The sequence below is a fragment of the Chanos chanos genome, chromosome 3, assembly GCF_902362185.1.
Source record: "Chanos chanos chromosome 3, fChaCha1.1, whole genome shotgun sequence".
NCBI classification, from domain to species: domain Eukaryota; kingdom Metazoa; phylum Chordata; class Actinopteri; order Gonorynchiformes; family Chanidae; genus Chanos; species Chanos chanos.
Window position 1 is genome coordinate 40,999,186 of NC_044497.1, and position 27,263 is coordinate 41,026,448.

A 27,263-nucleotide genomic window follows, 5' to 3' on the forward strand; every position below is an offset into this window, starting at 1 on the left:
TTACACAGCAATAGGATCTTGGTTGGCCATGACGCTGGTTAGCCTGGCCTGCAGGTCATCCTGTGGGGAAAGGCGCAGCGCGGGGTTAGTCCTGCTACTGTCCCCCTCCAGGCTGCCGGCCAGAGGGTTCTGTATGCTGAGGAAGGGCGTGTCCTCGCCTACGCGTTCGTCCTCTGTTTCACTCTCTGAACTGCTGCTCTCTGAGCTGCTGCTGCTGCTGGCTTGCTCAGCAGCCTGGCCTGTCTGGGGGGCACTGGGCTTTGTTCTTTTGGCCCGGGCATTGGGCACTTTGTCAGAAGGACTCTGCGGTGTTGTGGTATTAGATGCGTCATACTCCTGTGTGCTCTCGTACTCATCGTCTTCCACAATGCAAAGGCTGCTAGGCAGTGGGCTGGAGTCCTCCAGGCCGTGGTTATAGTGGGCTGAGTTGCGTTGGTACTGGTTGCGGCTTTGCTCTTGATGCTGCTTGTCGCGGAGCTGCGGAGAAGTGATGAACAGGAGGGGGCGCTCCTCTTCACCTGAGGGGCTTGTGGCCATGGAGGGAACAGACATGGCCAGGCTGGTAAGTTGAACTGATGACTCGGAGGGCGGAGAGGAGGGTGTCACTGGAGACAGGAGGTTCACTGGAGACAGGTGAGTGGGTGTTGTCATAGCAGAAACATACCTTTAACAGAGAGAAAGGAATACATGTAAACATGTTTTATTCCTATGGTCCCAGTATATAGTTCTTACACCTGAAACAGAATAACAGAGCCTTGCTCTACGAGCAATGACAGACATGTCTCTGAAGGTCGATAAAGTAATAGAAAAAAACTCTCATTGCTTCTTTCCGGCAATTAGAGGGCTCGTTGTATGTCTGTACCTCTCACTGTATGGGGAGTCCCTGAAGGACTCTGGTGTCTCTCTGGAACTCTTCAGGTAGGCACTCAGCTCGCGGGTGCCGCCAGTGGCGTTCAGACGTCCTCTGTAACTGGGTGTGCCGTGTCTGCTGTTCTCCGCTGACGACATCACCAGGACAGATTGACTGTCTGAGACCACACTCTCATTCTTCCCATTACTCCAGCTACAGCTACACAGGCCAAACCAAATCAGACCAAATCAGACAAATGGAAGCAAACTCAACATACGTCATTAACAAAACTTGACTACAACTCTTTTGATTTATTATACAAGGCAATTCACACTGTACTGCATCAGGTTCTATTTCAAAGCATTATTAATTGATAAGAAAGATGCCTTAAACACTAGCATCAACAAAAATGACACCTGTCTCATAGAAATCTTTAAACTCTAACTGAAAAACCTAAACCCAATGCAGAATTATCTCATCCAGTTAAGTATCCTTCCTTGGCCAAATTCCTAACGTCACCTCATCTATACATTCTTTACACAGTTGAGCTGCACTCTCACTTTAACTCAGCAAGCAGAATTAAAGACATTAACCAACAACCTCCGCATCCACGAGAGCAGAATCATTCACTCAGTAACTAAACTAGAGGAGACAACGTAAAAGCCTTGCTTTAATGATGATAATAGGACAGAGGAACAAAACTAAAGCTGGTGGAAATAAGGCTGGTTTAATTAACATAGTTGCACTTAGTAAACACTGATGTATTCTGACAACGGTGACCTAACATGTGACATGAAAAGCACATGTTATATAATGCCAGTGGGCCTTGACTGAGTTAGTGGCTGTAAGAGGGAGAAAAGGGAAAATCCCTCTAGTGAGGAAGCTGTGTTTCCTGTGCTGTACTGTACCATTGGCTGGAGGTATGAGTCACGGGGGTGGATTGTTGGGTTGATGACGTGTACTGGCTTGTGGAAAAGGATGTTTCAGTTTCCTTCTTAATCACATGCTGGGTCGGGATGGCGGATTTCGTCATGTACTGCTACAAGGAGACGACAAACAGGTTTTCAATAGGCCATGAACATACTGTTTCAGAAGCTCAGACAGATCTGATGAACTGAGCTTCCACTCTTTTCTTGTCAAGATAACAATGTTATTATGCAAGATTTTAAATGTTTGCATCCATGACTGGATGAATTTTGTGTTTACCAATACTCCGTCGATGGCCTCTCATTTCACTCAGTTTCATGTTGTACTACACAGACAAACTTTAGTCTTACAACAGACAGATATAAACCTAGTGAGACTGAATGTGAGAGAGAGGGAGAAGGAGAGAGAGAGAGAGAGAGAGAGAGAGAGAGGTGCGGGGGAACGAATGTGGTCTTACATTGACAAGCTGGATGTTGTCTGGGGGTTGGCTGGGGGCCTGACAGCCATTAGCCATACTGGCCATGGCATTGCGTTCTCGTAGCGTTTGCCTCAAGCGATCATGCAGCTTTTTCCTCTGTTTCCTACACGTGCAAACACAGCTCTCACTGAATTATTGCTCTGACATCCCATCACTACCTCAAATTATTGTACTATCCGAGTATTAAGCTTGTTGGTTTAAGTTTACGGTATGATGGGAAAATGTGTGTACCATATGTGTACCACTAACAAAAGAGAAAATGGTAATTACTTTGTCTTGCAGTAGGCTACCACACACATGATTCCAACGACTAGCAGAGCGATGCAGATGCCTGTTATAGTCAGCACACGTTTCTGATAAAGCTCTTCAGTTTCTGGAAGAAAGGACAGAATGTTTTTACACCTTCGACAAAAAAAATCATTAAAAATCAAACCACGCCCATACTGTCTAATATGGGGCAGTATTCTCAGTTGGAAATATAGGGGATTCTGCAAGTCTTTTAGTCAGAGTAAGTCCCATGGGGTACATTTACTGTTATAGTCAAACTTGCATTTATTCATCATAGAGGACATTTATCAATAATGTGAGAGCAGAGATGTATCGTATTGATCACAGGAAGGGTTTTTGCTGACAGGGGAGGGAACAGGAGGAAGTGTAAAGTCAAGGTCAGTTTGAAATCATCATCATCATCATCATCATCAATGACACATCCTCTGTGGTGAGAACAACATCTCTACAGAAAAGTCTACTCACTCACCATTCAACCATGCATTTAGTTATGTCATTACAATGTTACAGACTGTTACAAAAAACAAACAAACAAACAAACAAAAACAAAACCGTAACAGTGCTTGCTCACAGGACCTGATCTCTTCTGTGTAATTACACATTAAATCAAGACCTCATCAATGGTTCTGTTCCATTTGACTTGACATGGATTTTCTGTCATATTCTACATGTGCCTAATCAATTCATAATCGATTTGAAATATGTAAGTGCAGCACCATCGGCAAAGTGCAATGATGCCTCAGCCAAATCCAACATCTGTTCCAAACATGACTTAACCATGCTTGTACAGCATCAGATTACCTGTGAGCAAATTCTGCTATAAAATAGGTCTTTAAAATGACAATTTTTTTTTCAGTAGCATTCATCCTTTAAAACAGGCTTGTGACACAACTGCCATTACTACGTATAGACAAAGGGGGAAAAAAATTAGCGGGAATGTGACAAGACATGATTGCAATAAAAAAAAGAAAAACCCACATAAAAAAAGAGAGACATATGAGGTGGAGGAGTGAGATAGAGAAATGAAGGGAGGACAGAGAGGAGGAATATGTCTGGCATAGCATGCAGGAGGAGACAGGATGCAGGGTGGAAAGGCAAAGCAAAGACTGAAGGGATCTGTACATACAGCATAACCACTGCAGCACTGATGTTCAATACAGCCTCTGACTGTCAGAACCTCATATATCTTGTGCACTGTATAGCCGTGTGTGGTTTGGGTGAGGTTTACTAATTTGAGAGCTCATTTATGTGTATGCGTGTGCATGCGTGTGTGTGTGTGTGTGTATGTGTGTGTGTGTATGTGTGTTGTGCACGCGCGTACGTGTGTGTATGTCTCTGTGTCTCTGTGTGTTAGAGACGGCAATTCACTTTTGCCTTGAATGGAACCACATCAGAGGTCTCCATGAATAATTGAATACTTCCTTCTGAGTCAAGCAAGCTGCACATCATCACACCATCTTGAGCTATGATGCGGCTTTCAAAAGACTATAAATTGCAGGAACTTTCTGTGAGATTTAGATAAGATGTCTTTATTCTCTCCTGTGAGTAGACCTAAGTGACGGTTTGCAAACAGAACAGTATGATCATTAATCACTCTCTGTTATGGCTGTACGATCCCTTCATTAGCACAAGGAGACTGGCTGGAGTTGAGGGAGAGGCTCAAGCATCTAGTCCTACATTCTGGAAAACTAGGAGGAAGGAACGATCCATACCCATATATTCAATCCCAAGACGTTCTGCCAAAGCAGAAAGGTGACAAACAGAAAAGGAAACAAAAACAGTTTGTTTGAAATTGGATGGATAGAGTATATGTTCTAACTGACTGACATTCTCAGCAATAGCTGATTGAGGTACACTACCGAACATTAACAACACTTACTGTGTTCCGTAATCCCTACGGAATTTCTCATTTATCTCATAAACATTCAAAATAACTGTACAACACGTATAATAATATATGTTGCTTTGCTGTGTTTTCTGGAAAATTTCATCTGCACATCAAAAAACGAGTTAATTTTTTTGTTAACCTAATAACAATGGTTTTTTTTGTTTTTTTTAAATATACATGTTTGTAACCATTAGTTAGTTACAACACAATGGCATGCACGTGCAAACATCACTGTGCTTGCTTAATCACCACAGGCTCCTTTCGACTGAGGAAATGTCGTCTACACACAAGCAGGTTTGAAACCCCGGACATGTAAACGTAGTTACAATCATGTGTGTCCTGGGGAAACATGCTGCAGGGGCCATGCATTTTTCATTCACCACTTCGACTACTTCACCTCTACAGTGGACAGTTCCATCACACGAATCGATCAAGTTATCACCACAAAGACCAATAGCCATGCCAGTTAAATATGCTGAGAGACTGTGACCAAAGCGAGGCAAATATTTCAATGTGATCCATTTAACGTGTTTGTAGTCACATCTGTACCTGCACACTATTTACTATATAACATATCAGTGAAAGAATCTTACTACACTTCAACTTCTGCTCACATGGATACTTGAAAACTTAACCAAAATATCTGAAATCAAAGATACTACTGATACACGGTTTGTGAGTGATTGTTAGACGGAGGAGGTTCAGAATTGATGGACAAAGGAAAGGAGAATATGTTGACTGTAACCTTGCATATTCATATGCTTGTCTGAAAGCACGTATTTGCTTGTCATGTACAGACAAAGCAAAAACACTCTCTAGCCACACGACAGAGAGGATAATCACCATCTAGTGACCTTCTGTTGGATCATTACTCTTTTGATTGTACACTGGAAGATTAATGCAACACCTAAAGGCACCTAACAAATGCCGATGAAATCTTGTTGCACTCAGTCCTGTGTGCTTTGGAGCCATTGTGTAAGGGTCCTAGAAAAGCCACTGCATCATTTAATCTGCTCATATACAATGGAGGGACTTCACTGCTGAGCCAATTCAAATCTAAAGTCTCCACAAAAGTGAAGAACGTTTCTCAGGAGAAGTATGACGGCTCTAAATGGACTGAATCCCAATTAAGAGGATAATTTCAGCACAACTGCACAGCTGAACTTCACCGCCTGAACCATGTTCCCAAAGCGACAGAAATACAATGGAGGTCTGCCACCAGCAGGTGGAAGTATTAAAATATTAACATTGTCTTACCCCATGTTATGAAATATGCAATGCGCTAATGAAGATTGCAACATACCTGTAACCTTTACCTTAGCCTCTATCCTCTTACTAGTCTATGTACAATGTGTTTCCTGTTGGACAAGAGACCTTTTTTTTTTTTTTTTACCTGAGCTCTATATTGTTTCTGTTTTTCTACTTAATGAGCAAGTTGCAGTGAGTGTGCTGAGGCCTTGTCTCACATGGCTACCATTCATCTCCATGTCAGGACTGGACATCAAAGGAGATTGTTAATGGGGTCTGCTCAGCTTTTACAGGGCCTCCAAAGTCCACAATGACTAGTTCTCAAACTATGTGTTTGTTCGACATAGGTAAATGGCAAATATTATTGTGCTAAAGTTCAACCCCGAGCTTAGCGACGACACTACTCCCTGTTGTAACTGCTCAACCAGTGAACTGGGAAACAGTATGATGATGTCATTTAACTACAGGGCACTTATGGTCAGCCAGCAAGATTAACTTACAATGCTTTTCTAAGGTTTGATGTATGTTCACTGAATATCTTTGAAACAAACACAAATGAGACCATGGGCTAACATCACTGCAGTAAGTCTAATGGTCTCTACACACACTTAATAAATAACTGATGTCTTGTATCGCTTGCAGTACTTGAAGCATACGGCCAGATTTTTTCAATCCGTCATTCCACTAGATCATTCACAGCTTGCACGTTAATATTTGACTGAACAAAACTAGGTTAAAAACTTGAAACATGCGAGGAGTAGGTATGGAACACACCCAAAAAAAATAAAAGAAGTACACAAACACCCTGGTCTATCTATAGTCTTGGAGGAAAAACAAAAAAACAAACAAAGCAACAGGAAGTAGCGTTGATTGAGCATGCTCCAATCCAAGCACAGACAGGAAGAGGAAATAGACGTACTGTAGAAGCTGGCCACTACGTAGTTTTGGCAGCGATCACCAGTAAATTCATTTGGGCACCTGAGAGGGAAACAAAAAAGTCACAGAGAGAAGAGAGAAGAGAGAGAGGAAGTGAGTTGACACCCAAAGCTCTCCCCACACTCACGTGCATCACTGGTGTTTTCTGCACCACCCAGAGAGTTAGATGAGGATGTCTCACAAACATAATCCATGTTTGCAGCGCATACCTCTGCCTGAAAATAACGTCCCAACCAAAGTCTTACTAATGGGCAACACGCTCCAATATCTTAAAACATTGCCTTTAAAACAGCAATTAATAAAAGATTAAATGCAATGGAATGGCTTTGAACACCATGTGGTAAAAACTGTGGTGTTATCAATTGCTTTGGAGCATCTTCCATCAATAGAGATGACAGTACAAAAGCATCTGAAATGTTAAATGTCCGCTTCAAATTAGCATGTGTACTGATTTATGTCTTGGAGCATCCTGAACCACACACATTCACGCACCTGTCCACATCTAATCGAGGGGACAGATGGGTTGGCTGGCAGGCTCTGGGGGGAAGACAGTGATTGGAACAGAGAGGGGTGGGGCGTAAAAAACCAGCGATGCAGCGTGCGCTTGGGCTCAGTGAATTCACATACGTTTTTGGTTTATGACTCTGACAGGGTCTGTGGTTTGACAGCGATTCCCCGTGTATCCCCTGGGGCACCTGGTGGACAGAGAGGTAATGAGACACACAGCACATACACGTACACCACACACAACAAAACCCAAAACAAAACAAAACAACACAGCACAACACAAACGGCACAGCATAATGTACCGCACAACACAATGACACACAATAGAAATGAAGAAGTGACATTCCTCGGAAAATAGTTCTTTGGTGCTTATAATCTACAGAATCTTTAAAGCTACTTCAAAAAATAATTTAGCAGGATGAGAATTCTAGAATATTGAGCGTGGTCATGAAGCCCTTTATTAGACTCACCTATCATTTCCCTAATCCACAACAGCAAAAGTGGTCTGACACAGACTGATGTACTGCATTTGTAACTGAACTCAGCGTTTGCTCTACAAAAGGGTGGATGATCTCGGAAGTGGTAAAATAATGCCAATTGTGTTTCAAATGAAATAGCGTATACTGATTGTACCTGTTGATGTGACGCTGCATTTAAGTGGGGAGTTGCATCGACAGGAAGTCGGCTCAGCGATAACAAATAATATTGTGATGCTACCCCACTGCTTAAGCATACAGCATTGTCTGATAGTGAATGATGATAAGACAGATCACAACTGTTTTTGAGGAAACATTTCAGCCTTTGTTTTCATGTAAAAGCAAGCATTAAACCAAGGGTCTCTAGCCAAGATTGCACTGTTCCAGTCCCCAGCTTTCAGCGGGCCATCTGGTACGTGATGACAGAGCAGGGACTGGTAAAGCTCCCCAGGAGTGGATCTAGTGGCGTGACAGACACAGCCTCCAACCTCTTCCAGCTGTGCCTATTATAAGGTCTTAGCAGCTGGGGCAGAGAGAAGACAGAGAGAGAGAGAAAGAGATACAGAGAAAGAGATACAGAGAGAGAGAGAGAGAGGGAGAGAGAGAGAGAGAGAGAGGGAGGGAGACTGCAGCTGAGAGATCCTGAGCACTGAGAGAGCACTCCAGAGCTGGGATGGATGGCAGAAATGGTATCCCTCAGATCTAAATGACATACGATCGTCATAGACTAGAAGTGAAAATGACATTATGATGTGTATGTTTAAGACGGAAGGAACCGCAAGACCATTACTCGTGAAATTAGTTGCTGCCATACTACACTCTAGAGCTCGCCATTCACAGCCAATATTGTCATCTGACATCTGTTATGTGATAACAGGGGAGATATTACAAAACAAAGAACAGAAATACAGTGGGATATCCACTGGTACTGTGAGACATTGTCTATACACGCAGTTACTCCTGTTTGCTGTCTGTCTCCTGGTAAGAGATCCTCTAGATCTCTTACGGAGCCATGTTTAGACTATTAAGACCTCAGAGATCCAGTCTCCCCAGGGACTCTGAGCAAGCAGCTTGTTTCTGCCCAATACAGCTCTCTGACATGGTCTATAATACTCACAGAGAGGGAGAGACAAAGACAGACAGAGAAGAAAGACAGAAAATTTTCTCTTCTTCGTGATGGCATCCTGCAGTGCTTACTGAATGGAAACGGAGGTCTCTAGAGACAGCAGCATTTTTCTGCTTAGTCACTCAAGTATTTAAGATGAAACTCAATCTCTCAGTGCACAGTAAGAGCTCCTCTCCTGTATTGGATAGCTGGCACAGAGCCAAAGTGTATCCCTGGCAATGTCAAGCCTCCAATTGAGCATTTAAAATGAAGACGTTGTGTTGAGCTGCAGTGGTGGTGTGCCACCTCTGCAAAACTGACCGATAAATCAGAAGGTCATGTCCATACAAACTATCAAAGCTGAATTATAAAGCTGAATGATAAATCATTTTCAGATGGAACTGTATGTTTGAACACCTGGGATGCAGAGTGGTAAGATGAAATTCATCTTGGCACAACTACGTCTTGCATTTGATATCCAGAAAGAGGCAACTTATAAATATGACCGAGCCCTGACTGGAGTCTGCCTAACTGGAGCACAGGGTGAACAGAGGAGAAGAGAAGAGCATCCATTAATAATACAGAAATGTGCAAGACCCTGCAGAGAGGGACCTCTCTCTTTCTCTCTCTCTCTCCCCCCTATCCCTCTCCCTCCCTCCCTCCCTCCCTCTCTTTCTCTGTCTCTCTCCCTCTCTCTCTCTCTCTCTCTCTAGCATCATGATCCCTCTTCCTCACAGCCCTGGTTGTCAAAGTAAGGTTGCCTCAGAATGTTTCCTGTGATACTGTGCACGTTCCTTTAATCTCAGTGCTGTCCTTTTGAGAGAGTAGTGATCTAAAAATAATAATAATAAAAAATAGGGCTGATGCTTAAGTTTCTAATGCATGACCTCTGTCTGTTATCTCAGTGCTGACACTGCCTTTGATTAAAATGGGCTCTGAACTCGCAATAGGCAGAAAAGTCTAAAATGGAATGTAGATAGCAAACACTTTAATCACTACAGTTTTCAATAAGCTTTGTGAAAACACATTCTTCTGAAGAATAATTAAGTGCCTTTAAAAAGTCGGTAGAATATAGTATATAAAGGAGAAAATGGTGGTTAATTTTGTGAGAAACCCTGGAAATGTTTAAACCCTATCTGCATGACTAACATCCTCGGTACAGACAGTACCAAAAAAAAAAAAAAAAAGACCCAAAAAAAGCTGTATAATTTAGGAGTATTAGAGCACTTCCTACCTGCAGAGGAACTTTGTGCTGCCAGGTGTGACTTCCAGGGTATAACATTCTCCACCGTTCACACAGTAATCCTTCTCACTCTCACTGCAGCGTGACACGTGGCTGGACGTCTTCACCGAGGGCGTGGTGCTGGTGGCAGCTGCAGAAAGAGACATGACCTCTTAGATGGATCACAGGAAATGGACACCAAGTTCAAAACCTGCACTAGGTGCAAAATTGGAACCTGCATCCTCAAGACTCATTCACTGTCTAATCCTGGAGCACAAAAAACACATCTGCTCACAGCGTCTTCAAAAAACGGCAAATAGCGGTCGGATATCACAGAAATATTACAGAACAAATAACCTGTAGGTCAAGCCTATTTCCTTAGAAGTAGAAATCAACACAAAGAAATCAATGCTAGCTCTTCACCTTGAGGAAATATGCTTGTTTGTAAATGAATCCCATAGCAGCGGAAGACCTATTTATGGGAATAAACATTTTTATTTACAATTTGAAAGTGCTTCTAATATTTTATCGACAAGATAAAACTTCACTTTGCAAAAACATGTAACTCATTAATACCATAAATTAGGCTAAACTAGTCGTTTCAAAGAAATTAAGCCCTTTCATTGTAATATTCCACAGAATCATGCTACTCAACAACTAATTAAGCCAAACCTGAAAGAAAGAACTAAAATAGAAAAAAAAAACTATCAAAATTACTGAGCAACACCCAAAACACTTTGTAACAAGAACATTTAACAAAAACAAAGATCACATTTGAAAAAGAACTGTCTAATCAGGAAAGTACAAAAAAGAACTGTTAATGATAAAATATAACTCAAGTAAAATGTTAATCCCAGCTGAAGCTGCACCTGTGAGGTTTCTGTGATATCTGGATATATGAAGCCGCATGTCTTCTCTGCCCATCGATACTTTGTCCGTTCGCCCTGGTGGATGAGTGGATCAATAGCTCTACCCCTCTGCACTGTGTGTCTCTCTGGCTAATGCCTTCTTCCTCTCTACCTGTTCTCGCCACTGTGTCGGATGGCCTCTCAACAATTTAAATAAGCACTTTCCCCCCAATCTACCTCATCCCGCGCGTCACTTCTGGCATCAGAACACCTGTACGTCAGAAGCTGCAGTTCTGCGCAATACCAGACGTCACAATTTTGAAGAGGGGCGAATGAGATTTCACCTCCACACAAACAAATATGCATGAGCCGGTTGAATCAGACTTTGGGGAGATAGATTACATTCGTGATAAACAAGTGGTTTCCAAGTCATGGACCTGCACGCTCACTCAGGAATTGCCCTGATTAAAGCCCAGAAAATAACATGACAAAGCAATGAATCAACCAGCAAACCCATCTGGAGGCCTCTGTGCCAGCACCAGAGCTGGGACAATGTGACTCCTCATACAAATTGGTGTATTAACCATCCCTTTTAGGACTGGGCTCATTCCAGCAGGAAGAGCAGAGCGCTGATGCCCATCTTAACCTCAAAACAAGCCTGTCTACTCGTGGATTAGCATCCAGACACCACTTCTATTGCTGTCCACCCTCTTCATTTGCAATGGTAAAGCAAGCGTGACCTGAGTATCAATGGACCCAGGGTTAAGGATATTGGTGATTCTGCTCGATGGCTGGTGTGTGCGTGAGACCATGTCTCCTTCCTGACAGACAATTGAGTTACCTTAGAGATTGTTATTGAAATGCTTGCAATGATTTCATAGGTCAGAGACCCCCCATCAGGTAGCCACTGCACCAAGAGACATGTCCGGATGGTAAAATGCAATTCAATCTCTAAGGCTCGTACTGCTGTGCTCAGAGACGACCAACACTGGTTGAATAATTGACAGTGCAACAGATTGCTTTTGTTGTGCAAATCTAATTATTTTCCTCTGCTCCCATTAAATGTACAACATAGGACATCAAGAGCAGATCATCTGTCAAGACCCAACAACTGTCAAATTGTCTCGGAAAAGGACAAAACATATCTATAGTGTGGCTGACAGTGAAAAAATAATAACCATTTGGGAAAATGAGAGCAGCAACAACTAATAAAAATCAACTGCGTCAGATAAACCAAAACCTTAGAGATGGTGTTTATCTGATCAAACATTGCATGTGTGAAGTTTTACTAGACTTTTTAACTTGGTTAAACTGTCACAGGTACAAAAGGGATTTGTCTTGGGAGAGAAAACAAGTCTTTTCAAGGTGACAGTCTGAGCAGCTTGGCCATTCAGTACACGTATCAACCTGTGTCACTGCTCTCCCAGCATGGACAGATTTTCTCTGGAGATGCCACTGCTAGATAAGAATAGCTCAATGGAAAAAGGATAAAAATCAAAATCCAGTGATTTTTCCCTCCCCTTTGTTTGGGATCTTTAAGATGCCTCATCTCTATACTAACCCAATTACTTCAATGATTCAGGCGGTAAGAGATGAGCATTGTTCTCACCTAAATTGTTCTCAAATAACAATGATTACTGAGTGTATCATTATATGTTGCCTAAAGCATTTGTAACAACACATCATGTAATAACACGTAATAATAAAATGTGATAAATTTTCACTTCATTATGTGATAACACCCGCATTTTGTTGTGATCTACCGCATTTTGTAATTATCAGCCTGAACACAGTATGTAATAAATTTCCCTGCATTTTGTCTTAAATTATTACATATTCTGGTGGTTATTACAAAATGTGGGAGTTGGACTTTTGTAATAACCCGCATTTTGTAATAAATTATTGCATACTGCAGTGGTTATTACAAAATGCGGGTTATTACTACATTTTGTTGAGTTATTACATAATGCGGTGTTACATCATAATGTGTTGTTACAGCATTGAATCCATGTATACAGGTCATAATATCACAGTTAGGTCTGCAGCATATACAGATTCAACAGGAGCAAAGCATGAAAAATGAAATGTTTCACTGGTAATAGTGCATTAGAGTTGGCATTATTCAAACTGAACACGCCGATTCTATAAGAGATGTCTGTAGCTGCTGAATCCAGGCTGTACTTGAGGTAGCGGGGTTTTTAGTTTCAATGCAGTAAAGCTGAGCTCCGCTCTTTTCCCGTGCCTGTCAGAGACCAAGGCCCAGATCGATTTGGTTCCATTTCATTTTTTGCTTGTGAAAAGAAACCCAAGACCTTGTATGCGGAGACTCTCACTGCATAATGGTGCAGTGCCAACGGGCCATCTCCACCTCCTCTGCTGCAGCTCCCCCCTCCCCCCTCCCCCACACCCTCCGTCAGCTCCAAAGGTTTTGCTGCCCCAGTACTTTCCCGCATTGTGTCGTGCCACTCTACATCTGTGAGAACAGCCCACTTGAGTGTGGTCAAGGGCACATGGCTGTGCAGTTACCAGTGTGTGCTTCAGCACAGCCCGCATCCTCTGGGATGGGAATCCATCATGCTCTACAACACACTCTTAGCATTTGAGCGAGAGCATGGAGAATGAGGCAAAAGTGATGTGGATATTTTCATGGGAGCAGAGAAACTAGAAAAAGCGCATTCATTTTTGAATAGGAGTGTAGATGTTTAGAGAAAAAAAGAAGACTATTACCCGGAATGACTTCACTGAGGGAGAGAGATGCTTAATAACTTTGATAGGAAACACTAGGGGAGAGGCACAATAATCAAATAAGTCCAATAACAACAAAATTAAAGGTGGGTAATGTTACCTTCAGAGTATGTGGTTTACTTAACTTGCAGAGTTAGTTGATATTCTAGTACTTCTCTTTTCCCTTCTTTGTCCATCTATCACCAATAACACTGTCTTCACTGACATAATGATAAATCACAAATGGATACATATAGAACAAAGTACTTTAAAAATGTCAGATTAAATGACTTGTGTTGCCAGTGCTGGACTGACAGTTAGAATCTGACCGCAGCCTCTTTGCAACTTAGCATCATGGGCTAATTAATCACTTTTAAGTAAAGTACAATTGCTGACTTCAAACTTTGTGACATAATTAAGCATTTACGATTTCTGGCTCGAGAATTCCGGAAAGTAGCAGTGCAGTGCCATTAACTCTCAACACGTCAAACTAAATATCTACGTAACCTTATCGATGGACTACATGAACATCTGAAATCCTCCTACCAAACCAGACAGGGCTACAAAGAGAGGACAACAGTATTACACAGGTTTAAAGAGATCCTCTATATTATATCTTGAAACATTCACAGTCTTCATTATCATCAAACTAAATCCAACCATCAGAATAATGGGCCCAACCATATGGTAGTGTTGCAGACAAATGTAACACTAACCCTACAGGTGGCAAGGTGAAGAACAAAGAGAGCAGCTCTAGAGGTGGACTCTTTAAGTCTATACATGCCACATGGTCTCTGTGTTTGGCGTGTAACTGCCGTGTCCTTTGGTGTCCTGATACCTGCTGTACTATCAGATGGTGGAGGTGGAGTTGGAATATTAGGATGAGCGCCTGTGGTTGTTCAACAGCAGGACATGTTCAACAGAGAAGTCAGTGTGTTCGCACTCTCTATACGTTGCCAGCAGTATCAGATGATTAATTTCACACTAGCTAAGCCAATGCCTGCAGGTAAAAACACAGCATCTGTTTGCCCACGCGTCCATGCCGACTGAATGCACTTTCAGTCTTCAAAGCTGCTGCCAAGAGGTGTGTACAGGGATTGTGCAATATGCATTTGTGAAGAGCCCTTCCCAATGAGCATGAAGCTGCGGTTTAGTCTAGAGGAAGGGGAGTTTGCTTTAAAAGCCATATAAGGAAAATACTTCCTGTCAGGCTACGAGACCTTCAGGCTACATCTTTCATCTCAGTAAATTGCTGCTAAGCGCAATGTTTAACTTTTAGGACAGCCTGCACTAGTCATGTGGCCTGTGGCAGCAACTCACAGTCATTTTAAATCACGGTGATGTGGCACTCAGAAAAACCCAAGGGCTGTCCTCTGATTAAACTAAAAATATCATTTTCAAACTTCATTTGGATTGAGTATTTCCTATTTCATGTTAGTAATGAGAAGGCAAGGGAAGATGAGGTCGACTACTTTACTCTACTTTACCAGCTGATTCTGTGAATTTAAACAAAGTGTCTATGCAATGTAGCATCAACAAAAATGACACTTCTGAATTACATAATTACATGATTTTAACTCACGTTTAGTTTATATAACCTGTATTTAGGCCAGGTTTACAGGTTAAGCACTTCTTATCACAGAAGCACTGGATAGCAAATCCTGTCATTAGCTGAAATTAGTCATACTGTAAACGCAACATCTACAGAGAGCAAAACAGAGCTCTCTTTAGTGAGGACATAATGCTACAACTGGCGACCACAGACACTGAAATTAATCCCCTAAACCCAAATTATATGGTTAGAAGAGTATGGTGCCCTGATAAGATCGGAGGCCACATCCTGACAGTGTATTCTGCAGGTTTCAGGTTAAAACGCACAGGAAACAGCTTTTTGCTCTACAGTACCTGAGAAAGTCAGCATTACCTAGTAACTGCTTCATATGAGAAGGTAACTCCCTACTGATATTATTTTCTAAATGTTTTGCATAAAGATGTGTGAAATATACTTACTGTGAATATACGTGTACATATGCTGTGCATGTTACTTAGAATATTAACTTATTTTTCTGGATAACATGGAGAGTAAATCTTCTGTATTTTATACTATATAAAAACAAAACAAAACAAATAGTCGTGAAACTGTCCATAGATACAAGACAAAAAAGATCGTTCTGTCAGATGTCAGCTCCAGTCCAAAGCTCTCCAAAAAAAGTTTGGTTACAAATTGCATCCTAGTTCTATTTAATTAGTCCCAGTACAGAGCGACACTGGTTGAGCGAGAGTGAGATGGATGTCTTGGCGAAACTGCAGGATCTCCTTGCCAGTGCAGAGGCCTCTGGGGCTTAGTTTTCTCTCAACAATCTGCTGTGTCATTAGTGGGACAGATGAACCTGACTGCTATCTTAATTCTGTCCTCAGCCCCCAGCAATGGGTCCTCCTGAAGTATATGGGGGGCCCTCAACCTTGGCACGTCTCAGTGCAACAGAAATGAAAACAGAAACTGTGAGGACGAAACTCTCAGAGGAGGATAACTGGAAAAGTCCAGTCGGTCTTGTACCTATGAAAGAGCTGTGTTTTACAAGTTTTAGGAGTGGCCATTTCTGACTCAGAAGAAATGCCCAGACCCTTTGAAAGCTTTCACATCAGATAAGCACCTCTTTCACACCCACTCTAATTCAAAGCATTACATTACATTTCATTTCATTTCATCTCACTAATCCCTGCTGGGTCACAATGTGCTCCAACAGGCTTACACTAGTAATGACTAAGTGGCAAACATGTGAAGAGCTTTATAGATAAAAATAGGAGATGTTTTAAAAAATAAAAAGGTTCCTAAAATGTCATATATTCCACTGATTATACACAATTTGACAAGATCATTAAAATTTCATTTATTGTGATGCCATGGCATATTTTTAAGAAACACAAGCAGAGCTTTTAGGTGATATGCAAAAAAAGTTTGAGGGCTAGACACTCAACACTTAACTGTAATCACTACTCACACAATAACAGCAATAAGGAAACTGTAAAAAAGAAAGGATACTTTGAAGATACATTTATGAGAATTAGATTTTGTGGGCCAAGAAGCTAGCATTTGAAGTGTATTGATTCTCCTTAAAATATCCTCAGTTACTGATTAAGTCAGCAACTCTGCAGTACAGATAAATCAACGCTGCCTCTGGGGTAAAAAGTAACCATTACAGGAAGAACTATAAAGGCCTCCAAATATAGGTCGCTGTTAATGCACAAACATGTTCCAAAGGAATAGGGCAAATCTTAAAAATGCTTTGCCGTGGCTGCATCTCCTTTTCCAACTATTGTTTATCTGCTGTGGCTCAAAGTAAAAGTGCAGTTCATTGTGATGAAGCCATTGGTGATGTCCACTGTGGAGTGACCAGCTTGCGTGCCATGTTATTCTTCATGGTGTGCTCTAAATGCTTCTAACTGGATCAGGAGCTGAATGAGAAGGAGATTGCCCATTTATGTATTATCCATGCTGATGCCTGCCTTTTGTTCTCCTGGCTCTTCCACAGAAACCGTATGAGACCTAGCCAACTCATTCATTCAGGCTTCCATGTCACATTTCTCCACCTCCAGATTAGAGTAAAATCCTTCTGGATCTTTGAGCCATGCTAAATGGGATTTGCTCTTTTCATGGTGCCGCTCACCCACACTCTGACTGACAGCCTCTGTCATTCTTCTCTGTTCCCTCAGGGGAGAGTGATCTAATGCTGTCTGACCGAGCTCCTAAATCTATAGGGCACAACCCTGAAAGCATGTTCTGCTCCTCAAGAAAATGGTTTTGTCACTTCTGGATGCATATCTGCCATGACTAACATGTTTAGAATTCAATGATATAACAAAGAACAAGTATTTTTCCTTTTCTTGTTTTTCCTTTTTCTTTTTCAGAGACTGCAAATAAGTTTTGGGTATGAGATGAAGCGTACCACTGAAGATGAGGAGATATATTCCAGAAGAAAGAGAAGCATCCAGAAACATTGTTCTTCAACAATAACAGGCATTGAGGACTTTGAGATTTTATATTACAGAAAGTATAAAAAGATCGTTGGCTCACAATAGTGAAGGGGAATAATAAAAAAAGAATTATCATTATATAGACCAAGCATTAACATATGACTTGTCTGTGGGCTTTTGGCTAGGAGAACAGAAAGAGAATAAGTGAATTATAAAAGCACTGACCTGAAGCTGTTATTACTCTCAGGACAGATAAGACACTTTATCCTCAGCAAACACAAGAATTTTTGACTGTTACCAACGTGGACTTGGACCTAATGGTTGTGCTGCCCATTATAAGTGAGCTCACAATTTTGTGCCTGCTATTTTGCAAACTAAGTGTTAACAGCAATAATAACTATAATGGAAGCTAATGGAATCAGTTTGATTTCTATAGCCTCTTTCAGTGTCAGGACTATATTTTGGGACATATAGCAGCAGCAAAAGATGAAAAAATATTTTAGGGTATGTTTTCAATTATGTAAATCCCATGGGGAAATCATTAGTTTTTTTTATAGCTTTGTCTCTGCGCCTAATGCAATTATTCTATTGTGCCACTGCAGGAAGGCTGTTAAATTCAATAAGTCAGTGCTGACAATGGACAAATGCTATTGCAGCAGTAAGTGTACCTCTACTTCACAAAGATCTGCTTGGAAAAAAAAGTTTAGAAATTTCACACACTGATTAAGTCATTGCAAACAGAGTTGACAGAAGATGATGGTAGTTGCCAGTGACATGGCAGGACTGTAGACACACGCCTCAGTGTGTCTGTGTGTGTTGGTCTGTGTGGTATCAGAGGCTGAGGGCCTCAGGGATTTGACTGAGACTTGTTGAAGCAGCAAAGACAAACAAAGGAAAGACATCCCAGCAGAATTCTTCATGACCATCTATTAATGAACTGCCTCTGTCCCTGGAGAGGGACCATCAGATCACTGCAGCATGCATGGCTAATTGTTGTTGTAAATGAGTACAGTGCAGAGGCACATTTCTTCCGTAAGACAGTAGGTATATTACTGACAGCGACGGAGCATTGTCGAGGAAGCAGTAAATACGGGATGCTTACGTAGCCAAACTTAACAGATAAATATTTAACTTGAAGTGTGTTTTTCTGTCAAGTTGAAAGCTTCAAAACACAATTTAAATATCACATCTGGCTTCTCATAAACTATGACTAAGCAACGATGAATTAAAGAGGGGAAATTTCATGCATAAAACAACATGCAGAGTGCTACATGTTTTGCTTCATTAGCATGTATTAAAGATCAGACACACAAAGTGGATCAGGCAGCATACACAAATGTTTTGCTCTGAGCTATCAAAGGCTGTTTCTCTTCCAATGAGGCAATAATATGAAGGGGGGAAATATGAAAGATGAGTCAGAGATGTGTGCTTGAAGTCGCCGGACGAATAAACAGCCATGTGCATTTAGCCAGAACTAAAGGAGACCAATGAGAATCTGTGTTCTGTGAGTTAAGCTAGCGATATGGAAGGGTTTTATTACTAGTCCTCTTGAACCAGAGTGCCCTTGCTATTTTTTGTGTGTATTTTTATTACTGAATTATTTAACTATTGATTTAATCTTCGATTTAATTAGTGAATTTAAAAATCAGTCTGTGTCTCTTCTCTGCACTGAAAAAAAGGTTGTGAATTATTTTTAAAATGGTGAATTATTCTCATCAGAGGCTGCCTGGTAAATAGTCACCCACAAAAAAAGATTAAAAGAACAGGAGAAAATCAAATGTTTGGTATACAGAACTAAAAGAATGAAGAATGTTCTAGATTGGAAACAGCAAAACAGTGCAGAGTTAATTCAGGATTTCTACAGACATATGTTAACGTGTGTTTTTATCTGTGTTCACACCTCAGGCTCATTATAATGGCAGGTTTGGCAAATAGACTATGAATAGAGAGCAAATTGGATTGGAAATGGAAAAAAGAGAAAAGACAAACAAGGCATTAGTCAGAGGTGTTTGGGAGACCAGTGTTACGGCAGGAAAGATTTTAATGTGTTTGGTGAAGGTGTTACCGATCACACTGGGCCAGCGCACATGGGGAATTAGAAAAGTCCAAGAGACTACAGAAAGGGCATGTCCGCTCACACAGATGTGTCGTTCAGACTGTGCACACACAGAATTATCCTTGACTATGTTTCAGCCTCAGCGTAAGCCACAAAACGCAGCATGACAATCGGAACATGTGTCATCCAGGAGGCTGTGACACCGATCCCTGCTGAAATGTGCCAGTGAAATGTCATACTGGTACGTCAGTTTCTGGGTGACAGGATGCGTTCCGCATCCGTGAAGGATAGTTTATATTCCATCGCACTAATTAGCCTTGCAGCACTGCGTGAGGCTACGAGAGGTGGTCTGGAAGAGGCGGGGAGAGAAAGAGGGAGAGACAGAAAGTGTCTCTCAAGGGAAATACACAGACACACACAAACACACACACACACAAACACACACACACTAGGTGTGGTGGATTGATTGAAGAGAGTTGCCAAAGTGATGGAGTTTTCTGTAATCTGCGCTTCCTGGTGGCTTTAACCATTACACTATAATCACTGCTAATATTAACCTCTAGACTACTGAAAGAATACTTATTGCCGTTCTGACATCCTCTCTTTTCATGACTGTGAATTAGCTGATGCACACTCAATGACATTCCAAGGTTTATTTCAAACTGACATAATTTATGATGCTGTTGGTCCCTATCTAGTGGCAAATGGTCCAAAAACATGGTGTGCATCAGTCAAGGTGACAGGACCACACCACAGGAGAACACTGTGAGCAGCTATCAGGTGACCAGGACACTACTGAATCACAAAGCTAGAGTGCTTTAGTGATGCGTTGGTAATTTTCTCGTACCCAGGCCATTTGTCACTTAAAAAGTAATGTAAAGCAGAAGACAGAAAAAGACTTTATCCTCTACACAGAGCCTTTCAAACACGATATATTTTAAAGCATCATCTGTGCTGAGCCATACCTGTGCAGAGAATCACACAGTGCTGCTGAAAGTGAACGCTTTCTCCTCTGCCAAAGGGCTAAAAATTGCTGATGGTGCACTAGATTCATATACGCTGGTTATGTGCAGATTACCCTTCTCTCTCATGACCTTGACTGTTTGTACTGCAATTTAATACTGATGTGTGAAGCTACAGTATCATGATTCTCTTTCATCCTCTTGCATGGACTCAGGGTGACCAGAGTTCTCCTCAGTAGTCCATACTGAGGAGAGAACAGCTATACTCAAAATACCTTTAGAACTGTATTTAAACAAAAACAGAACAGATGAATACAGTGTACATTGCATTACAATATTGTTATACAGTGCTTCCATATTACACAGACATAATCACAGATATGATACTATACAATACTAACAGTAGTTACTAGTCTGGTAGGACTAGTATTTCTATGGCACAAAAAATGTTATAGAGATTAGCGCCAATTAACGTGATATGGGACAGAACGACGGGATGTTGTCTGAAATGCAACCAACATGCAACGTCATCTTAATCATACCAGAGTAAGAACCTTCAGCCTTTGCCTTCTTGTATGATTCCCGAAGACATGTTTGAAATACTATGCTTTTGCCAGCGTTAGACTGTTGATTTTTATTGCCAAAGCTTCTGATGGTAACTCATAGTAACCACATACTGGACAGTTTTTATCCCTTGACTCAGACAGGGTCTCTGAGGCCACCTGAAATCTGTGAGCTAAAGAGCCACTCAGGTCCAGCACAAGACAGATGAGAGTTGGCACATCATTAGGTAATGGACTTTATCTGACAAACAACACTGAACACTTCTGTCATCTGTTAAATATTTTCCATTCACCCAAGAGTCACAGTCACTGACCAGCAGCCCTTGTGCTAAAAATATTAGAACTACAACAGGAATGAAAACTTATGATAAGATCTACATCATAATTACAAAATATTAAGATCTTCATACTGAAACCAAATCCCGTTTGGCACAGTCTGCAGCCTCGACATAAAAGATGAAAATCTTTAAACAGGGTGGTTGCTTTGTGGATAAAACTGAAAGGATTTAAAAGAGACAGTCTGTTTTTATTTGCTGAGTCACTAATGGAGGACAAAGGATCGAACACACGGAGCCATTAGAGTAATTTGTTTGGAATAGCAAAGACATAGTGGCATGGCTACCTTCATTGATAAAAAAAAAGCCAGATGTCACTTCATTTCAGTCTAATTAAATTAGAGCCCGTCACCTCAGCTGGCCTTTCTCCATAAGCATAATGAATTCATTAACCCTGCGCCCCCATTTCAGAGGCCCCCTTTTCAACAATACATTTGAAGTGTTAATACCATTGTCTTATGATCACTGTACGAAAACCTCCCAAACTGAAGCCACTCCACACTGCATTGATTCTCACTGGCTTTACCAGAAAGACCTGCAATTCCTTCTAAATTCAGTTGCATACAAAAGCAAAAGCCAGCTTCATTTTATTATCAACCGTGACTAATAATGGCATGACTTAATTCTCCCCAGCCTGCTGGTATACATAGTCATGAGACATTTGTCAGCAGAGCCGGGCACTCCATCTGATCTATGACAGAAGAATTAATCTACACTTGACACCTGGGATATAATGGAAGGGCATAAAAACAAGACGGAGTAGATCGCAGAGGAGCGTAAAAAGGGGGAGACGGTTCAGTTTGGCCCCTCTGCTCAACAAATGTTTGTGATGCACTTCTAAGGCATTCGGCAATCCAATACACATCCTCAGCGTGACACCTAATTATGAGTGCAGATGGGACTGCGCAGTGTTTCCGGTGGTGGGTGACAGCACTAGCCATACTGATGAGAATGTCTGCCGCTGGACCACACATGCTCAGGATCTTTATGAGCTATAAAAGAGCCCAGCCAAGCACAGCAGAGCAGACCTCTCACACAGAAGAGCCAGCTACCACTAGGCCACTGGGACGGCTCGTAAAAGATGATCTACACCAAACATTACCACAAACCTGCACATGCCATTAGATCATACAATCTCTCTAAGATAATCATCATCCCGGTTACACCTTTGTTTGAACGAGTGAATCCCTCAGTAACATTGTGTTGCATGGCTCAGTGATTTTTGATGGTTGTCAATGTCATTTATGTTTATGTGGACATTTATTCATTTGGCAGACGCTTTTGTTCAAAGCGACTTACAAGTGAGGAAGAATACAATCCAAGCAAACAATCCAGACTGTTAAAGGGGCCAACTACAATACAAGCACTGCAGGGCTAAGTTTCAGTAAGTGACCAGATAGAAGTGCAAGATGGTAGTAGGAAGTAAAAGAACCTACAGTTAAAAAGCAGGATTCAAATTGTGCATTTGTTCTCGAAATTTTGCATTCAAAAGGTGTGTTTTTCCCACAGTACCCCACTGCACAGAATGGAGGTTTCCATCTCTTGTAAAAGTTTGAGTCTACAATGATAGCATTACACTCATTCATTTGCTTGGGGAGGAATGGCCTTCATATGACCCCAATTATGAGAGAACAAAAGCTCAGTGAAAACATCTGAGAGGAGTATGAATACAACATTCATGGGAATCCACATACTCGATTAAAGGCCATTAACTAATCCAAGGGCTGAATGGGAGACAAAACAAAAGTATATAAATATAAAATTCTTGGCACAGATTTGGATAAAAGTATGAACAAAGGAGAGGCTCAATTCAACTTCCATACTGAATACATATATACATATATATATTTTTTTTTAATTTAATTTTTATGCAGAAAATCCTGTAAAAAAGCTGTAACGACTGAGCTTTTCGTCCAAAATGCTTTGCTGTAGGAAAGCAGTTGTTGTTGACTGTAAATAATGGATGCCAACCCATTACTATGAAACAGCCTTTAGAAGTCAGTGTTAAGAGAGAGGTTACAGCAATCATCACAGCCATAAAGATGGCGGTCTATGGAAAGTCACACATACATTATTAAGTGAACACATGGTGTCTCAGTTAGAGAACTATTTGTACAGTGGGATAGAGACCTACAAATTTCATGTCCTGAGTCCTGTGAGCATCTACAAGTCTGATGTGGTACATAAAAGGAGGCAAAGGGAAGGGTCAAGGTAAAACAGGAAGATACGAGAGTTTGTGGACAGACACACGTAACATGACTAATATCCTAGCACGAGACAGCTGTCTCCATAGGTTTGTAATAAGTGAAAACCAATCCACTGCATGGCTACAAAGTAAGTCTTTGAAAACAAGTTCAGTCAACTATACTGAAAAACCTACCTACTCCTCTGTCAGTGCAGCTGGAGTAAAACAAAGAGCAGACATGCAGCAATCTGCAGTAGAGAGTGAGTGTAACATATAAACTACAGCTGAGGTCTGAGTAAGAAAAGATGCCCATGTTCTGACTGTGTCAACCTGGCTGACATAACAGAAACCTCAGACTCACCTGGCTTTAAATTACATCAGTAATTATAGTTTCCAATAATCCTCCTGCTGTAACAAACAGTGTCGCCCAGTGTGTTGAGACTGACTCACAAAAGCTATATGTAATTCCCTCACATAAAAACACTGTTTGGGTGCTCACTCTTTGCTTTTAAGTTTCGTTGTAAGTAATCAGTGGCAGTGAGACGCTATCCTGCAAGGATGTGTGGTTCCAGTTCGAAGTGAACTTTAGGAGAAAACCACAGAACTACTTTGTCTTTTTAGGGACAACATACACAATAGCTTTTCTGCCATCAGGGTTCTAATTAAACTGTGTTGACAATGTGCCCAGAGTGGCTTTGTTCTGCCTGACAACAGATGATTTCAATATACATGGTTTTCTCAAAGAGTAAATAATCAAAGCTGGCTAGGAGCAGTACTGTTTGTTCAGTACATTTTCCATTGCATATTTTTGTGAGATGCAGTAATATTTAACGCTGTCATGTATTCAGTTAAAAAGAGTTAGTGACCAAAAAGTAGATTAATCCGGGACCATTACCACAATGAAAAAAGGCAATCATGCATTGGACGTGAAAGTATATCGCAGTGAAACCAAATATGAAATATTACACAGTTCATAGTTGTAAAGAAATACCCATTTGTTCAGGGAAATATGTCACAACTACAATTCACATGACCCATGAACTGGTGCAGCATACCACTTCTTTTAAATTTGGTGGTTTTAACATACTTTAATCTCCACTACTTCATTGTGTCCGCAAATCACCAGTTTGTCCAGTGTGTGTCACATGGGATACATCCTCACTCACCAATTCATATGGTTGAATTTTTCCTAGGATAATCCTTCCATCCAGTTTTCTCATTTGAGATAATTAGCTGTATCTTTAGCCTCCAGGATCAGAATAACTATTTCAGAATTAACTATTATTTTCAGCTGACTTCCTGATCAGACAGCTGAACTGCTTTCTGGGTATTGATTTAGACTGGGATTACCAACTCAAACGATCGCAGTTCCATTTCAGGGCAGTACAATTGATCATGTAGCTCAAAAAGAGAGAGCTTTAAGGACTGCAGAATAATTAAAGCATATTCAGTTAAAAAGAAGTGAACTCGTAAAGAATCTGACTGCCCAGGGTGGAGCAGAAACATGCTGAGAAGCCAGTGTGGATATCAGGTTAAGAACTCAGCATTTCAAAGAATTTAAAACAGGATTGCGTTAGCAGTCACATCAAAAACTATAGTAAAAAGTATCACAATTAGATGCCGGAGTTAGTTTTGATTATTTCATCTTCAGTCTTTGAGGGAACTCTCAAACTAAGAGCTGAGTGTTCACCTGTTCCTGCTCATACATTGCATTTTTTCCTCTGTCAAGGAATGAGTCTGGATCATATAATCCTGCCTTTCAATTGGACTTAAATGAATACTGTAAGTTATCCTGCTTCCACTGAGAACTATGGAGCATGAATAAAACATCAATCATCTACATGGTGATGACAGTAAGAGGTAGCGGTGTGACAACCTACCACATCGTCATAATAACCTCTGCAGTGTCATACTCTATCCCAGTCGAGACAGTGCCTTTCATTAGGTCAATGCCACCCCACTATGCTAAAAGCAGTGCAGGTGAAGAAAAAATAGAAAGGCGGAAAGATGAGTGGAGGGCTGGGAAGGGGGGTGGTGGCCGTGGTGGTAAGCAAGTCTGGCAGTCTTCCAGCTGTTATAATTCTTGCAGCTTTCAAAGTCATGGTGGAGAGCAGTTAGGAGACAGATAGCATTACAGAGGATAGTCTTTCTCTGCGGGATGGATGGGAATCAATTAGAGTCTGACCTTGAAATGGAGCACGGGTCAAGAGGAGGAAGTCTCCCTGCACCACAGCATTTGCTTAGAGGAAATGCAACATTATCAACCATTGATTTTAATGTGTTTCTAGTAAAGGAAAATACCATTGGGTCAGGAAACACTCCAGTCTCACATTCAAACTAATGCTCTCCAGTTCAATAGCATAAGGGTGCCGTACATGATACATTCTCACAATCTAGGTGGGACAAAGCTGAAGCTTCTGCACGATATTCTAAAACTTCAGTAACTGTCAGTTGCGGTTACAATGGGGAGTTTGCGTCACGTTGACGCCCAGGTTAAATTGGCCATTCTTGTAGGGCTTAGTCACAGCTGTCTGTACCACTACTGACAAGACCCAACACGTCTTCTTTCAGACAGGACGCTCAACAACAGGCTCTTACTCCCAGTTTGGTCTTGAACAACAAGAATACCGAGTTCTGAAGGTGTGAAAAGACAATAAAAGCCATCTCAACTGTTCTGCAAACTGATGGAAACCACCGCTATTAATAGACTGATGGAAATAATTGTCTTTTTCCGTGTTTTTTCTCAGCATTTCCTACATGGGCTATTCTTACATCTAAAGTGCATGGAATAATTTTAACTACATTCCCTATTTCACAGGCCAGTTCGTTCTTCACATCCCTGACAATATCAATAACACATAATAACGACTTTTGTGATATTTCTCACAATTAACAAAAAATATCAAAGATACAGTCTAAACTAACTCAAGCGCTTATTTCTGAGAAGTGAGTGAGTAAGGACAACCCTTAAACAACTCTAGAACAGACTACAATGTACTTACGGAGTTTAGGTACATGGATGTCATTAGATTCCACAGTGGGTGATGGGTATTGGGGAGTCATGTCATTCTTGTCAGGTCTGAAAGAGGAGGGAGTGCCTGGCTGGCTGCCAGGGTTCATGTGTATAGTTACTGCTGAGGTGGGAGTGAAAATGGTGGTTTTTGGTGAAAGAGGTGCAAAAGGTCCTGCTGTGGACTTCCCTTCCACAAAAACTTCAGGCCATCCAGCGGTGATCATAGGGGTGCGGGCGGAGGTGGGGTGCGGGAAAGACACAGGCAGATCTCGTGTGGGATCTGCAAAAATGACGGGGTCCTGTCCGATACGTTTGGGGTCCAGGTGAGTAGGGGGCTCATACTCAAAGATCTTGTCCACAAAGACCCACTTTAGTCCAGCAGTGCAAAGGGCCAGGCTAAGCAGGCATGCCAGGATGGGCAGGATGCAGATTTTCTCAGAGCGCACACAGCCACGCACCTGCTCCATATCTACGCACACACAACACGACGCTGCCGCCAAGCCTAGGCATCCCAGAGGGCCACGCTCACCCTCACCCTCTCCTTCACCTGGCACCCCTGCTTCAGGCCCCTCCTCAGGAGACGTTTCAGGGCCAGAACCAGCATCACCCTCAGGGGACACAGACTCAGGAGATGCACAGAACCCGGCCGAGGAGTCCTTCACTCCCTCTGATTCCAT

The 27,263-nt window shown here is 41.5% G+C and overlaps 1 protein-coding gene across 2 annotated transcripts; it reads right to left on the minus strand.

Annotated features, from left to right (window-relative positions):
- nrg1 (neuregulin 1) lies at window positions 1–27,263 on the minus strand. 2 transcript variants are annotated; one of them, XM_030768409.1, is made up of 9 exons: window positions 26,576–27,263; window positions 9,938–10,076; window positions 6,599–6,657; window positions 4,256–4,279; window positions 2,526–2,628; window positions 2,235–2,358; window positions 1,759–1,889; window positions 863–1,063; window positions 1–664 (listed from the first exon to the last, which is right to left on the minus strand). In XM_030768409.1, exons 1-9 carry the CDS (start codon window positions 27,261–27,263, stop codon window positions 1–3), a joined length of 2,133 nt encoding a protein of 710 aa, XP_030624269.1. The 2 variants fall into 2 exon arrangements, with proteins under 2 accessions (XP_030624269.1, XP_030624268.1); XM_030768408.1 differs by lacking the exons at window positions 4,256–4,279; window positions 6,599–6,657 and adding an exon at window positions 7,243–7,310.

Excerpts from the sequence above, each read along its gene's own strand:
- nrg1 (XM_030768409.1), bottom strand. The coding sequence starts at position 27,263 with ATGGAATCAGAGGGAGTGAAGGACTCCTCGGCCGGGTTCTGTGCATCT. Across the intron at positions 2,359-2,525 it reads GTAGCCTACTGCAAGACAAA|GAAACAGAGGAAAAAGCTGC; the intron begins GTAATTACCATT and ends TTGCACGTGTAG. Across the intron at positions 1,890-2,234 it reads ACAACATCCAGCTTGTCAAT|CAGTACATGACGAAATCCGC; the intron begins GTAAGACCACAT and ends GTCTCCTTGTAG.